Below are 15,596 nucleotides of genomic sequence, written 5' to 3'. Positions count from 1 at the left end.
CGCTGCTGCCGCGGCCGGGCTCGGCGCCGCGACTGGCGGCCCGCGGCCCGCCGCCAAAAGGCGTTGCTAGGAGCCCGCCCGGAGCGCGGCGACGCGTCACAGAGGCACGCCCGGGCGTCGCGACGCGGGCGAAGGCCTCGCGACGCCCCGCAGGCCCCGGCGAGCTGCTGGGCCGAGCCGCTGCCGCGTCGGAACCTCTGCGGGGGGTGCCCGGCGGCGAGGGGGCCCCTAAGGCCGTCAGCCTTTCCGAGAGGGAAAACAGATGTGTTTTAAACGCTAGGACGCAATCCTGTCCCATAGGATCGCCCTCAATGTACAGCTTGGGGTAAAAAAGGGGCTAAAGTTAATGTATCCTCCAAAGAGCAAATTGCGTGGTGTCCCTGTGCGGCGGGCGGAGGAAGCAAGCAGCCGATTCAACGTGAAGGACTGAGCAAGCTTCAGCTTTATTGAAAGACATCACCCCTTATACAAGCCTCTACAATAACCATGCCTACTCCTCACAGATCTATTGGACACATGTAACAGGCTACATTATAATGTCCCGGCCCCTTGTGGCATTTCAGATCTGTCACAGCATCGTCCCTCTTCTGGCCTGCCTTTGTTTCCCCAGGTGGTTTTTACCATCAAGGCCATTGTGTACCTCAGTTTCTCTCTTTGTTAACATAACAGTCCTTTGTTAGGCATAACTGTACCCGGGGTTTTTTCCTCTCTTTACCTCAGGCGGCTGTGACCAGCTCCTGCAGAGACCCATGGCCTTGCTCTCTGCAAGCCGTTCTCCAACAATTGCCCCTTTTTTCTTTTTGTGCAGGCTGCACAAGCATAAATTCACTAATATTTGTCATCATACAACTATATGCTATTTTAATAATTACTACAATCAATAGTGCTATTCCTAAGCACCGCAATCCTTCTTGTAACAGACCTTGCAGCCATAGGGACAGACCAAACACAGACTGTAACCATTTGTCTCAAGGACTGACAACCACTGGTGTTTTTTGTAAACGTTGCTTCATCCATGGTAATTGGTTTGAATTAATCGACTGTGGTCGGATAGATTAAAACAACACATCCCATCAAAATCTTTACATCCATGCCCCTGGGCAAGTAAAAGAAAGTCTATGGCAGCTCGACTCTGTAACACAGCGCGCCTTAAACTGTCGAAGGTACCTTATCGAGTACAAAGCACCCCACATACTGTCGAAGAGCAATCACATGAAAGCAAACAAACTAGGATTGTTCTATACTACTGTCCACAAGCCTTCACGCCCTCTACGGTTGGTCCCGTTACGGTGTTCACACGCAGTTCTTCTGTTAGGCAAACATCTTATTTCCCACAGCCCAGCATCCTTATTTCTTTGCTACTCACGCAGTTTCTCATCCTCTCGGCCTTGCCGCTGTTCTTCCCAACAGCTACAGCCTGATTACAGTGATGCCCTCAGTCTGGATCACTCATAACATGTCCGCTGTTTCCCAGGCATTCCACAGATCCCCCTTTTTGTTTTTGAGTGATCCAGACCCCTTTTATTGTTCAGTCCATCGTTCTCATAAAACACTTCCACACGCAACACCATTAAAAGGATGACAATGACAATTTAAACTGGTATTCCATGTAAATACAAAAAAACATCTAATAATTGGTAACCTTTTAGTCAAATCATTATTAAACCCTCTTCCTTCTTCAAGATGTAAATTCATTGTATAAACATCACTACAAAACCTAGTGCTATTCACCAGTACTGCTGAAGGAGTCACATCTTGCCATCTCAGCCAGATTGTCTGATTATACCAACCATAATGACCAGTACAAATGCCATACCAAACAGGTCTGGGATGGGTCGGCAGCAGTTGCTAAGCCCAGGCAAAATGCCTACTGTCTGATTGATCTTTCCCTGCCACCTTGGCACAACTCTGCAGTTTCTTATCTATCTTACGAGGCCTGTTCTTCATCAAAGCCTAGCTGTTTGTCAGGAGCTGTGTGAGGCCGATGCCTTCCAGCCCTCCCCTTTCTCTGTTTTGCTGCGGCACCTGCAAGACTTGTTTGAGAGCTGTATCAGTTAAGGGTTAGACAAACTTCAAAACGCAGCATACTTAGAATAGTTCTAATTAAAAAGAGTAGACTAATTTCACTATCCATATTTAAGGGATATGACTAAATAGTACAAAAATAAACAGTAAGGAAAATACGGTACTAACATTCAGATCCGCAATTGCTGGGGAACCCTGGATGCAGCGAGAATTCAGAGTGCCCTTCCTCACAAACTGGAAACCCTACGTGATGCGTCCATCCGTAGGTGAGGCATCCAGCGTCGCTGCAAGCAGGTCCAGCCTTTAAAGCAACAGGCCAAAATAACGGGCAACTTTCTCTGAGCGGAAACATCTGATTTCATCCTCCTGTTGGGTTCCACCTGGAGCCTGGCCAGTACTCCAGGGGGAAAACCAAGGGAGTTTCTAAATAAGGTTAAATACTTGAGCTCTTAATTCTTAATATTACTAAACAAAGAAAGTGGAATACACACATTCTTACAGCATCTTATCCTTATTAATAACTATATTTTATCTAAACTACATTTGGCACAAGTGACTAGTAAACCTATATATCTCACTAAGGAGTTGCAATTACTGTTAGCATTTTCTCTTAAAAGAATTGGCAACTGTAGTGTAGTTTGTCCTGTTGCAGTAGCAAACATTACTCAGACATTCTGCTTAAAAGATCAGTCAAAGAGACTGCAAACTGTCAGCACAGGGGCACCCACAGCTGGATCCCGAGTGCTGGCTGCCTCTCACCCTCAGGTGGGGTTGCACACACCCTGTCGGTGACCATTGGAGATGAGACCTGTGCAGACACCAGCATCACCTCTTCCCCAGGTTATTAAAGGAACTGGTCCTTCCCAGTTACCCCTTTCTAGGGTTTTGTTAACACTTGAGCTTTGCTCTGGACTTCTTGTCGATCTGGTATCTGTGATGAAAAAACGACACAATACTGGTGGCACCTGTAACACAGGGGAGATGTTTAAAAGGTTTGAAGAGATGGAGTCTGTCTGGTATTCAGGGCAAGTTGCAGTGATGTTTTTAGCTTGATAAAAAAACCGTTTTTGTGTTGCTCTGGCATTCTGGTGGAAAAAATGCATGCGTTTTACAGCAGAGCAAATGGTTGACCTGGAGCCAAGATCTCTCCCCCCTTTTGTTTTTGCAAAAGCACTTTCAAGGTTTAGCGTGTTCTTTCTACGATGGCTTGTCCCCTGGGGGAATGCAGTGTACTTGCGATGCTTGTTACCTGTACGGTGAAGATCTTGGTTTGCTTTCTCTGTAAGTACTTTGGGTGATGTCAGTGAAGGATCTTTTCACAAAATACCACATAAGCTATGCAGATCATCATGAGTTAGGCCCACGACGGCTGTATCCAACGTATGGCTCCTAACAGTGTCTGTAACTCTTTTAAAGACTTAATAACAGTTTTAAGTTGTTGCAGGACAATACACACAGGCGATTCGGTTTACAAGGTGAGTGTTAGTGTCAGGGGGGGTTTCAGGGTGGGTTGTGCTACAGTGGTGATTAAGACAAATTTGGTCCAATTTGAGTTCCTCATTGAGTCATACACTTATGACCCCAAAATGCAATAGGGGTTTCCAATATAAATGGATGAATACTTGTTACCCAGTTTTCTGGGCCTCTTATATGAAGGAGATCCTTGCTTTAAATTGCTACAGCATGACACCAACCCTGAAAAGCATTTGAGGTACCAGGGCTAACAGCCAGTTTGCTCACAGATATTATGGTCACATCTGCACCGGTATCTAAAATGCCTGTCAGCTCGACAGATTTTTTTAGCTTTAACGAGAGTACAATTTTACCAGAAGTTAACCTTGTGTTACTGTTTCAGTCCAAAAATATTTAAAGGGTACCTGCTGATCCAAATCCTGAGTAATTGCAGCTTCTTTAACAACCTGAACAATTTTTTACTTTTTTGTTACTGAACATAGGGGTACAGACCATAATTTTGATTTTTCTCTTCCTAATCAGCATCTACAACCCCTGGTAAAACAAACAACCCCTGTAAGGTTGCAGATGATTTTTTAACAGTATTTTCATTAGGCAGATGGTTCAGAGGTGCACTCTCCCCGCAGAGTATGCACCTAAATTCAAAACAACAATCAACACAGAATGACTGCCTCCTGCTGGAGGAGGTATTTCACCTGGAACACTGAGAACACTGAGCCCGAACCAACCGCCGCACCGATGCCCCAGCGGGCGGGCACTAGGACCCTGCAGTTCCTGGCCGGCCGCTTCCCTGGCCGGAGAAACACACACGGGCACACACACACACACACACACACACACACACGGGCACACAGAGGAGCTCCTGACACTCATCACTCACATCGGAGAGTGACAGCTATCACCAATACGAGGACTCCGTTAAGAACACTAAGCCTGTGCCGCATCCCCCTGCCGCTTTTGGCGGGGGGTGCCGAGAGCGCGGTGCCGGGCTCAGCCGCAGGCGGCCGCTCCGCGGGGGGGTCGGGGAGGCCCCGGGCCGCCGCCGCCAGCTCCGAATGTTAAACATCGAGATCTACACGCTCGGTTTTCCAGGTAGAGTGCCGTGCCGGCGTGAATGACGGTTTTTCTTAAAAGTGTTAGCCAATTTTTATGGGGCCAGTCGATATCCCTGAGCCATCGCCTCCAGTACAGCTGGTGTAGTCTGAGTTTTTGCAGCCCGTCCTTATTAATGCTTCTCTCTAAATCTTGAATAACAGAAAAATGCCGTTTTTCCCACCGTGGCTGGCGATTCGGCTCATAGCTTACAGGAGTAAGAATTTTTCTTGCCATGTCCATATTCCCTTGCGCCAAGGTTTTTTTTCGCCTCACTTTTACCTACGGATCACTCTCAGTTAAGGGAGGACACAGACCAGACAGTTCAGATTCTTTTTCAGGATTTACAGCATCAGGGTCTAAAAGATTATCACACCATTCTGCTTCTTCAAACAATAAATTTGGCTCTTTAAAGTGTCCCTTAGCCTTGCCCAGACCAATCAGCGCGGCTAAGTTTTTTATCGGACTTACTCCCCGCTTTTCTAAAAAGCAAAAAGTCTTAGGGCTACCTCTTGTTCCTTGTTCCTGCCTGGGCAGACTTCTTTTAATTCCTTTCCTGTATCGCAGCTTGACGACCTTCAGGAATATCCGATCAGTAGCTAACGACCAGTGCTGGCTTTTCCTAGGTTTCCCCAAATTCAGCCTTCATTATATAATTCCTTATGGCCTTTCCCGGTTATACGGCTGCGGCCGATTCCTCAGTAGCCCCCTCGGTTCGCAGTACCCCCTGAAGCAATATTGTGGATCCGCTGCTCCAATGTCAGACTTACAAATCCCGGCGCTTCAGGGGACGGCACACGTCTACTGCACCAGGCAGCGACCTTATCGCCTTCCTGCTCCGAAAATCCGTTCCGCCGCTTCCCGGGTTCCGTTCGGTGGAAAAGCAGGGTTCGGGTAACCCTGTTCGGCGCGCCACTTGCGGCGGGCGGAGGAAGCAAGCAGCCGATTCAATGTGAAGGACAGAGCAAGCTTCAGCTTTATTGAAAGAAATCACCCCTTCTATAAGCGCTCTACAATAACCATGCCTACTACTCACAGATCTATTGGACACATGTAACAGGCTACATTATAATGTCCCGGCCCCTTGTGGCATTTCAGATCTGTCACAGCATCTTCCCTCTTCTGACCCGCCTTTTTTTCCCCAGGTGGTTTTTACCATCAAGGCCATTGTGTACCTCAGTTTCTCTCTTTGTTAACATAACAGTCCTTTGTTAGGCATAACTGTACCCGGGGTTTTTTCCTCTGTTTACCTCAGGCGGCTGTGACCAGCTCCTGCAGAGAACCACGGCCTTGCTCTCGGCAAGCCGTTCTCCAACATCCCTGTGTTTCACACATTTCACATAACAGACTTCTTTTTGCATAGGGAAAAAATGGGCCAGAAATTGTTTCCAGTTGAGCGCTAGGTGTCAGCATTTTAAATTACCGATTCCTTTGCACTGTCGGAAAGTTTACCGTTTGTCCTTCCTTCTGCGTGGCGGTAGTGTCAGCGTGGCAGTCAAACGTGCAGTTGCACGCTTCTGTCTACTTTCTCTTACCACCAGTCATATGGCAAAGAGCACAGAGCTAAAATAATTAAATCCTTTACCTGACTGAGTTATTAGGGTAAAATGTATTAAGTCTGCAGCATGGGCTAGGAGCTTTAAGTAACACTTCCTACACAATATAGCAACTTTGTCCCAGAGAGGGTACTGATTAACTTGACTCATTAATGCCTCAGTTATCTGTATCCCGCATACCTTTGCCTTCCTCTTCAGTAAGTTCTCCTCTTTATTTTGAGAGGGAAGTCTCAGAACAGGAAATACTGGTCTGAAACAGACTGCAGGTCAGATGGACCCGGACCTCCCAAGGATTACAAGGCACATATATGAGAACGAACTTTGCGAAGTGATGCTGAGTCCCAAGAGGACTGCGGGAATGGTGGGAGTTGGATGCAGGAACTGTGGGTACTCTCCTGTCCAGGTCTTTCATGCACAGCTGGAACTGGAAATATACCCTCTCGCCTCTACATATTATAGAGTCTCCGTGGAAATGAGTTGACTTTTTCCTGCTTTATGAAAACAAACTGATGCAAAAATACATGTTTGAAATTACAACACGGAAGAGTAGAACATTCTGCTTTTCCCAGTATACTCAAGGTGGAGAACTGCTTTTCTGATGCATACAAATCACTCTTTTTTCCCTGCTGGAGTCAGGTTATTTTATGCTTACTATACCAAGTGACTTGAGCATAGGATCAGCAATATACATACATGCACCCAAACACACGCATAAGTATGCATGTATTTTATGCTTCCTCTTGACAAGTCAATATTCAGATACCTCTCTACTTTCTTGCAGATTTTCTTGAGTCCAACAACATTTGGTGTCAAGTAAGACCAAACGCTACCTAGTTTTGGTCAACAGCTATGTAAAGACACCAACACTTTTTCATACCAGAAGTGCTGTGCCAGAGGCAGAAGCGATTGTTTCCGATCTACCTGCTGGGGAGGCTGAAGAGGTTACCATTCCCACACAGCAGCGCAAGAGCAAGCACTCCTCTAAACACGGTCTTTAATCCTCTAGGAGAGAAAGGTTTCGTCTACGACACTGCTCTCGCCTAAGGGAAAACACTGCACATCTTAGTCAGTTTTCTAAAAACCAGTAAAGTTAGAATTTACACGAGAAAGTTTCAGAAAACCGGGAGTATGAAATCGTAGAAAAGGACATTGTTTCAACATAGTATCGCTAAGAAAGATAAGGCAGAAAACAAAAGATTGGGGGCGGAAAAAATGTATTTTTAAAAGTCTTGTTTTACAAGTATTAAAAGCAATGTTTAAAAATCAAAATACTAGAAGATACTCTGGAAAAACTGACTTCTAAAGCACAAGACTTTTCTGTGACAACTCCCAAACAATGTCACAACTCCTGAAAATCCTGCATTCAAAGGATTCAAAAGGAACAAAGGTACGATCCAGCTCAAGTAACCCTCTTTAATGGCACTTCAAACTCCATAATCCAGCAGTCCATCTGACCAGTCTCTAAAGAATGTGTCGAGGCACTCTGTGGCTACAGAGCAAAAGGGTTGGCATGAACCGACACATCTTTAATGCGAACCTCATTGAGAGGTCGGTAGGTTTTCTCATTCACAGGCAGCTTCTCCAGCTCATCCAGGGTCTCCAAGCCATCAATAACTCTGGAAGAAAAGCAGAAATGCTGGGAATCTCCTAATAATGATTTAGATTTCACAGCTGAGATATCTCAAAGCAGTTTACAGTGAAGTATCACAGGGCAAAGACTTTGCAAGCAAATGGTACAAGTAAGACTGCCAAAACATTATATACGGCATATATTTTGAAAGGAAATATTAAGCACCCGTGACAGATTCTGCTGAAAAGCACAAACAATTCCCACTGACCTGACAGTATCATAGTTTACACCAGCCGTAGCTGTATAAAGACCCTGGCTGCACTTCCTGGCAGGCAGGACCGACCAATCATACCGTAGGTTTCAGTAGCAGCAAGCTGCTCTCCATACCAAAACTTCACTGTGAATGACGGAAATCCGATGGCCGGAAAATCCATTTCCAAATGTGAAACTATCATTTCTAACCTTCTGACTCAAAGACAAGATTGGACCGAATCATAAATAACTGTGTAAATCTAGTGGTACAAACATGCTTAAGCTTTCGGATCTCCTGTCAGGCTGAAGAAGTGGCAAGAGAGATTGTTGTAATAAACCTCTTATTTTTTTTGTTTAAGTAACTAGCTCTGGTAAACCTTGATAGTTTATTTCCCAGTAACGGACTTGGCAGAAAACACCTTGTGCTGTTCACAGTTCAGTTCAGTCACATTCATCAACGCTTTGAATCTAGGACGCCGGGACTGCAGGCCAGCAGGGGCTGCATGTGCTGTCCTGCTGATTCTGCAACTGCAGCTGGAGTATCTTAAAACTGCCACAGAAAACCTGGCAAAGTTCCCCTGTCAGAGCCTCTACTCTTTTCTAACAAGTCTAAAACACCTACTGTCAATCACACTTCTAAACAACTCAGAAATGAAGGGAACACCTGTATTTAGATGCCTATAAACAATACATTTGATAGAAAATTGTATTTTCACATTTCAATAGTTTCCTTTGAATATTTTACTCCATTTAATAAAGGCAACTTTTTCTCAGCAGATTCACTTGTACAGTAGAGACTTTTTAACAAGCAAAAGAAAAGACTACCATGATTTTGAGATAGAAAAAGCAGAATCTGAAAGACTCAAAAATCGAACATTTGCTTTAAGGATCCATTATCAGTAGTGTCTATTAAGAATGTTTTAAATAATGATGCATCTTAAACAAGCTCTGTGGTTTTTATCTGACCAACAGACAGTTCCACCTAAACAGAAGTACAATCATCAGTACCACACCCATTGCCAGATTCAGTCCCAGATCAGATTCTTGTTTCTCAGTAAACCCTACAACCATGTATCCAGTTGTTCTGGAGTTTGCTGAAAATCAGGCTGCAGCCCTTTGGCCATGGATGAAAAGGCAAGCTGGAATAACTGAGGGGGGGGGGGGGGGGGGTGTGTGGAGGCAGAGAAGAAGAAAAAGAATGGTCCATTATTGAGGTAATTTTTAATATCCTTATTCCCTGCAGTGAAGAAGGGAGTGGCATTTTCGAGCAACTAATTCTGGTGACAGTGCAAGAGCATACATTTACATATATACAGCCAATATTTTAAACAGGTTTAGAACCAGAAGCTTCTAAATTTGCATTGCATGTGCCCTGAAATATTCAGATCCTCCACACGCTATGGTACGGTGGCTTGCAGTCGGATCACTTACTTTCCAAACACAGTGTACTTCATGTCTAGGTGCGGTTGCTTGCCGTAAGTGATGAAGAACTGTGATCCATTGGTATTTGGGCCATTGTTTGCCATTGAAACTACCCCACGGACACTGTGCTGAAAGAAGGGAAAAACCTCAACATGGATACACATGTGTAGAAGCAGGGCTTTAGCCTGCACGAAGTGCTCTGTGACTTAGTACTCTGCTTCAATACCATTATCAGGAAAAAAATCTTGACTGCAAATATATTCCAACACAGTCCATAATTAGCTCCTCAAAATTGCCCTTACAATGAAAAATTACTTCTTTCCCTTCAGAACATGAAAAGCACTTACAAATTCTTTCTACTTCTGTTCTTGGTGACGAAAACCCTCAAACTTAACTTGCCAAGTACAGAAATGCCTGTTCCCCTTCTAACAAGAAGCTTTCTATCCCTTTATTGCAGGATTAGACTTTGCTTCACAGTTAATAGAAAGGTATTTAATACAGTACAACACAATGCTGAGTGTTCTCCAATCCGTAAGGAAAATCCGTATGAAAATAACCGCATATTGCGAGCACAGAAATACCTTCAGGTATTCGCTGAATTCGTCTTCAAACTTCTTGCCCCAGATGCTGTTACCTCCTTTCCCAGTGCCTGACAAAGAAGCACCACAATACACTACTGGATTTTCAGACTGAAAATTCTAGAAATAATGTACTGTTATAACATTTTACAACAAAGACCACAGATAGCCTGTAATTCATTTGAGGCAGGGATCAGGTGCTCGTGTCTTGTTACTCAGCAGAGACATAACTCTAAATAAGGGACATCTATTAAGTAGCAGAACAAGGCACTGACATATCCTCAAATTAAATTCAGTATGAGTACAAACCCGAAGTTGAATCGGATTTTCCCCCAAACAGTTGACGCTGTCTGGGACATTTCCCCCAAATGCTTTAAAGGCAGTGTAGCCTTTCAGGCAGAAATCAGAGAAACCACAATAGCAACTGCTACCCGTTCCACCTCTGGTGAGCCAGCAGAACCATCATATTTAGTGGAAACAGCTGGAAAAGTCTGTAGAATGCTTTACTACTGCATGTTTATTTAGAACTAGGGTAATGGCTGCTCCTCTGTAAACTCATCACAGAAAGCTAATCTCCCCATAAAACCCTCTGTCAACAAAACAATAATTCTTATATTTTACTTTTACTTTGTTTACATTTTGGTTTTAAACTTTCATACTTAGAATTTCCTTTTATTTATATTTTATTTTCCTATAGAGAGACCCGAACAGAAGAATTTACCTAATGGATCTCCTGTCTGAACCATGAAGCCCTTTATATTCCGGTGAAATATGCATCCATTGTAGTAGTTACTAGCACAAAGAGCCAGGAAATTCTAAGGAAGTGAAACACACCACATTAACAAACAATTCAGAAACAAATATCCTCTCACTAAAATGACAGCACTGGCAAGACCAAGTCTAACCCTTTTGCCTCTGCTTTGCGTGGTGACCACCTGAATTCCAATTGCCACAGAACAGTCATAAGCAAATTATAGTTAATGTGCCCCTTTGACAGTGTCACAAAGGATTTTAAATAAAGCTTACAGCACAAGGCTGTCTGACTTGAGGAACAAACAAGAAGCCTAAGACATGCTCAGAAGCATCACTCTCATTCAACATTTTGTAAATGTCAATTTTGTAATCAACAACTTCATGCCTCAGTTTTATTAGTTAAAAGGTCAATTATTTGAATTTAAGCTTAAGTTTATTGCAGAAAGGAAAACCTGGGGCCTCTGACAAACTGGGAGCGATTGTCACTCTCTTAAAACCAAATCTCTGCAAGTGTGAGCAAACCCAGGGAAACTGGGGAATCCCAGGCCATGTGCCGTATTTCCCCATAAGGGCAAAGGGCACTTTGGGAGATGCTGGAACTTGAAGTGGCCCTTGGCTAAACTTCATCTGGTGAGAAACGGGCAGCAAAGCTCTAGGCAGTATGACACAGTGCACGATTTCCACAAGTGGCATAGGCACTGTACCGGCTTAAAATATTAGTATTCTGTTACGTGAAAAGATGAATTGCAAAAGCCACTTCACCTCCTCTACAGTCTTCACTATTTCTACTGCTTTGTTCTGACACTAGGCAATCCCGCTTCTGTTACTTGACTTACTTCGCAGGTCTTTGGTGTCCGCTCACAGAACAGTTCAATTTTAATATCGCCTACGTCAGTATGCAGCGTGACAGCCTGGGCAAGAGGCAGAAAATAATAATGAAATCAGCAACGAAATACTAACAGACTCAGTTTGATGTCCTAGCACCACCAAGAACATACGCAAACGTTACATGCATATAAACACTGTTCCGCTATTTGGCCACAGGCAAGGCTACTGTCAGAAACCTTCCTCTTCCTCGTTTCCAGTGAAATGACCAGAAAGCACTTGGTCTCATTTAGTTTCAGGACACATCAAGTTCAGCACAGGAATGCAGCAGCTCTGTTTCACGCTGTTACACTCCAGAGATACATTAATCATTTGCAAACTGCACCTGCACAGTCACTGCATTGCAAAGTTGAAGAATCGAGGTTTTCTCCATTTCAGGTGATAGTGTGGCACACACACCTCACTGCTTTACAGTCAGAGGAACAACTGATGTGTGTTAGTTGCCAGAAGCCTTTTGAGTGATAAGGCTAGTTCTGAATGGCACCACATAAAATCTGCCTTCACAAACAAGCAAATCTGCACAATGACACACTTTTCTTAAGAATTTATAAATAACCTTCACAAAATTTAAAATGGCAGCTACCCATCCACCTAAGCAAATATATCTCTATAGGCCAAATATATCACAGTACTCCTATGGAAAGTGCTAAACTATGCAAAAAAAAAAAAAAAGATACTGTGGGTTTATACTCGGGAGAAGCGTACAAGAAAAATCAGCATCATGCCGATACTGGCATACTTTCCCAGAAGTATACGAGTGAAGAAGTGAAGATAGTAGTCTACAATGTCCATGAAGATGCTCTAAGAGGTGTATGGACAGTTTAAGACACACGGTCTTACCTTCGTTTCCTGATTTGCAAAAACTGTAAATGCCTGCAAGTGTAGGTTACATACACTCAAGCAGGACTGTGTGTTTGCGACCTGAACAATGCTTCCATGGTAAAAGAAACCAAACTGGATTACCAAATATTGGCCAAAGTAGGATTAAAATTTAGGCTCTGAGAACTGAAGGTCTAATTATATTTTAGACCAATGTAACCTGTCCTATTTTCCTTTCTACAATATCTCGTTAGAAGTCTGAAATGAAAACCTAAACTTTTCATTACCAGTTCTTCACAGCAGAATAAAATGCGTATTCCTTTGAGATGCAGAGCAGATATTCAGTTTCCACTAGATGACCATTTCAGGAAGAATTAAAATATATAGAAAGGGCTATTGTTCTCACCATGTCTGCTTATTCAAAAGCTGAGGTAGATCGTCTACAGCAATTTTCTGCAAAGAAAACATATGAACATATGAAACCCGTTGGGCTTTTTCCTAACAGTCCACAGTTCTTTTTGATTCTGAAATATCTGTGTGGTCCTATGCTTTTAAAGCACACAGTTTTACAGTGCCATTCAAGCGACTCTGTGGATAAACATTTTATTGCAATTTACTTGTAACTATGCAGCATGTAAAGAACTAGAAAGGAGCAGAACAAAATAACGTAGAAAGAGGGGTGGGGGCAAAAAACCCTCTCCTAGGATGAAGGTCTATACGAAGCAATCTCAGCTTTTCCAAAGAGTATTTTTTTATAAATGACCGAAATTAACAGAGAAAAGCCACATGCCAGTTCCTAAAGGGAGGTGTGATTCGGAGCCACCTTCTGACAGCTGCCAGTATCTGCAACAGACAGCTACCTGCGTTCGAGCACCGGATCAGACTGCCTTTATCGTAGTAGTAGTTTCAAATAACAGCCTTTGGAAGGATGACGATAAACCGCAGTTCTGTGGAAATCAAGAGCTTTAGAGGCCACTCTGTTCTGCGTGTGCTGCCCTCCCTGGGCAGCCCCCAGGTTCGGCGAGGCCTCAGGCAGGCGCCGGCGGACCCGCCCGCCGCGGCCCGGCCCCTCACCCCGGCTACTGCCTGCCAGGGTGGCGGGCCGCCAGGACGAGCACCGGGCCGCCAGGACGAGCACCGGGCCGACAGGACGAGCACCGGGCCGACAGGACGAGCACCGGGCCGCCAGGACGAGCACCGCGGCGCTGTGCACCCGCCGGTTAAGCCTCCCAAGGGACGAGCGCGCTCCCCGCAACCCAGCGGCCCTCGGCTCCCACCTGACCAGCGATGGCTCGGAGCTACCGCTCCTTTCCTGCCGATGCGAGGTACTTGCTCCGACGGCCTACGCGCACGGCACGCCGGCTCCGCTCGCTCGCCCCGCTGCTGCAGGGCGCGGCCCGGCTCCTCCACCGGCGAGCGACCCACCCAGGACGCCCGCCATCCCCGCGGCCGCCAGCTCGGCCTTCCCGCGCCGCCCCGGCGCCCTCCCCCTCGCCTGGCCCCACGGAGGCCTCGCACAAACCTGCCGAGGCTGGACGCGGGCCCGGCGCCGGCCGCCGGGAAACGGCTCTCCGGCTCCCCTCGGGCGGGCAGGAAGGGGCCGGGCTGCCCACGCCGCGGCTCAGAGCCGGCCCGGCCCGGCGCGGCGAAGAGGCCGCGGCCGCCCCCCTAGCGCGGCGGAAGCGGCGGGGCCGGGCCGAGCGCAGGTTCCGCTCTGCAGCTCCGGCTGCGATCCGGCGTGAGGTAAGCGTGGGGTCCCGCGGCGGCGCTTCGAGGCTGCCTGCCCCGGTCCTGCCTGCTTCCCCGGCCCCCGCCTCCCCCCCCGCGAGAGGCAAACGCTTCTCCGGTTAGATCCCGCGGGTCGGTTGCAGCGTGCGCGGATGGGTGAGGGGCAAGTTCCGTACGTTTCTGGCACGATTCTAAAGGGCCGGTTTCGGTGCTTCGCCGGGAGCGCCCCGGAGGCAGGAGGGAGAGCCCGCGGCCGGCGCGCCTCCGACGGCAGCGCCTGCTGGGGGGAGGCCGGGCCGCGCTGCCCTCTGTCAGCGGGGCGGCATTCGCCGCTGCAATACTCTTCCCTCTGCTCTGCCAGCCAGCGAATTCCCAGGGCTTATTCCTGCGTGGTTTCGCCCCCTCTACAGATAGCTGCATGCTGCTGCCCGGCACTCAGCTGGTTCGCCGGCCTCTCCGCTGCCTCCGCGCTTTGGGCCTCCTGCCCTCGCGCTCCCTCATGAACCTCGGGGAGCTCGTTTCTGCCCTCGGTGACTTTGCATCCCCCTCTCTGGCTGAAAGCTGGGACAATGTGGGGCTGCTGGTGGAACCAAGCCCTCCCCACGCTGTGAACACTCTCCTCCTCACTAACGATCTCACCGAGGAGGTGATGGAAGAGGCGGTGCACAAGGCGGCAGACCTTATTCTTTCTTACCACCCTCCCGTATTCACACCGCTCAAGCGAGTAACGTGGAAGACCTGGAAGGAACGGCTGGTGGTCCGAGCCCTGGAGCACAGGATTGGAATTTACTCTCCGCATACGGCGTATGATGCCATACCTCATGGAGTCAATAACTGGCTCACAAAGGGACTTGGTGAGATTCCGTTTAAAAAACGTTAAATGGTTCGTTGTTATATGCCATTTTATGCGGGGACCTTCCCTCATTTTCCTTTCTTCCAGCTTTTACAAGTATGATTTGAGGACTTTTTTTTTTTTTTCCCTTTTTTTCCCCCCAGTATGATTCTTCTAAGTACCCTAAATGTATTTTAGGGAATTTGTCTTGGAGAGGAACACCAGGTACGAACACTAGGGGACATTTTCAGATGCATGACTGTGGTACTGGATGTAGTTGGAACGGGTGCAGCATTGATTGCAAAGTTTAGACCACTGACTCTAAATCGCCACCCTTAATTTATAAAGTGCAAGTCTCACTGTTTGCAAAGGACTTTTATCCCGTATTGTGCCTAATAGAGACAACAGTCATCACTTCTGGTCAGGGAGAATGGATTCAAGTGCAATATTTGCATCTTTGTGTTGCACCTCTTTAGGATATGCGCTAAATCAGTGTTATCCAGCCTTATAAAACAGCAATCTTATAAAACCTTGTTAAAAACCCTTATCAACCCAATGACTCTTTCAGGCTGACAGATGTGTGTCTTCCTCCAACAAATTTTCATTGGCCC

The 15,596-nt window shown here is 46.4% G+C and overlaps 1 protein-coding gene across 1 annotated transcript; it reads right to left on the bottom strand.

The window, feature by feature from the left end:
* Window positions 1-7,345: 7,345 nt before the first annotated feature.
* On the bottom strand, window positions 7,346-12,398 carry LOC141962690 (peptidyl-prolyl cis-trans isomerase-like 3). The gene is made up of 6 exons (XM_074911058.1): window positions 12,297-12,398; window positions 11,558-11,632; window positions 10,690-10,783; window positions 9,972-10,039; window positions 9,400-9,518; window positions 7,346-7,762 (listed from the first exon to the last, which is right to left on the bottom strand). The coding sequence occupies exons 1-6, from the start codon at window positions 12,396-12,398 to the stop codon at window positions 7,636-7,638; spliced, it is 585 nt and encodes a 194-aa protein (XP_074767159.1). The 3' UTR covers window positions 7,346-7,635.
* Between the last annotated feature and the right edge of the window lie 3,198 nt (window positions 12,399-15,596).

The sequence above is a fragment of the Athene noctua genome, chromosome 7 (assembly GCF_965140245.1).
Source record: "Athene noctua chromosome 7, bAthNoc1.hap1.1, whole genome shotgun sequence".
In the NCBI taxonomy this organism is placed as follows: domain Eukaryota; kingdom Metazoa; phylum Chordata; class Aves; order Strigiformes; family Strigidae; genus Athene; species Athene noctua.
Note: the sequence above shows the minus strand (reverse complement) of the source record. Positions and strands in the feature narration are given on the sequence as shown.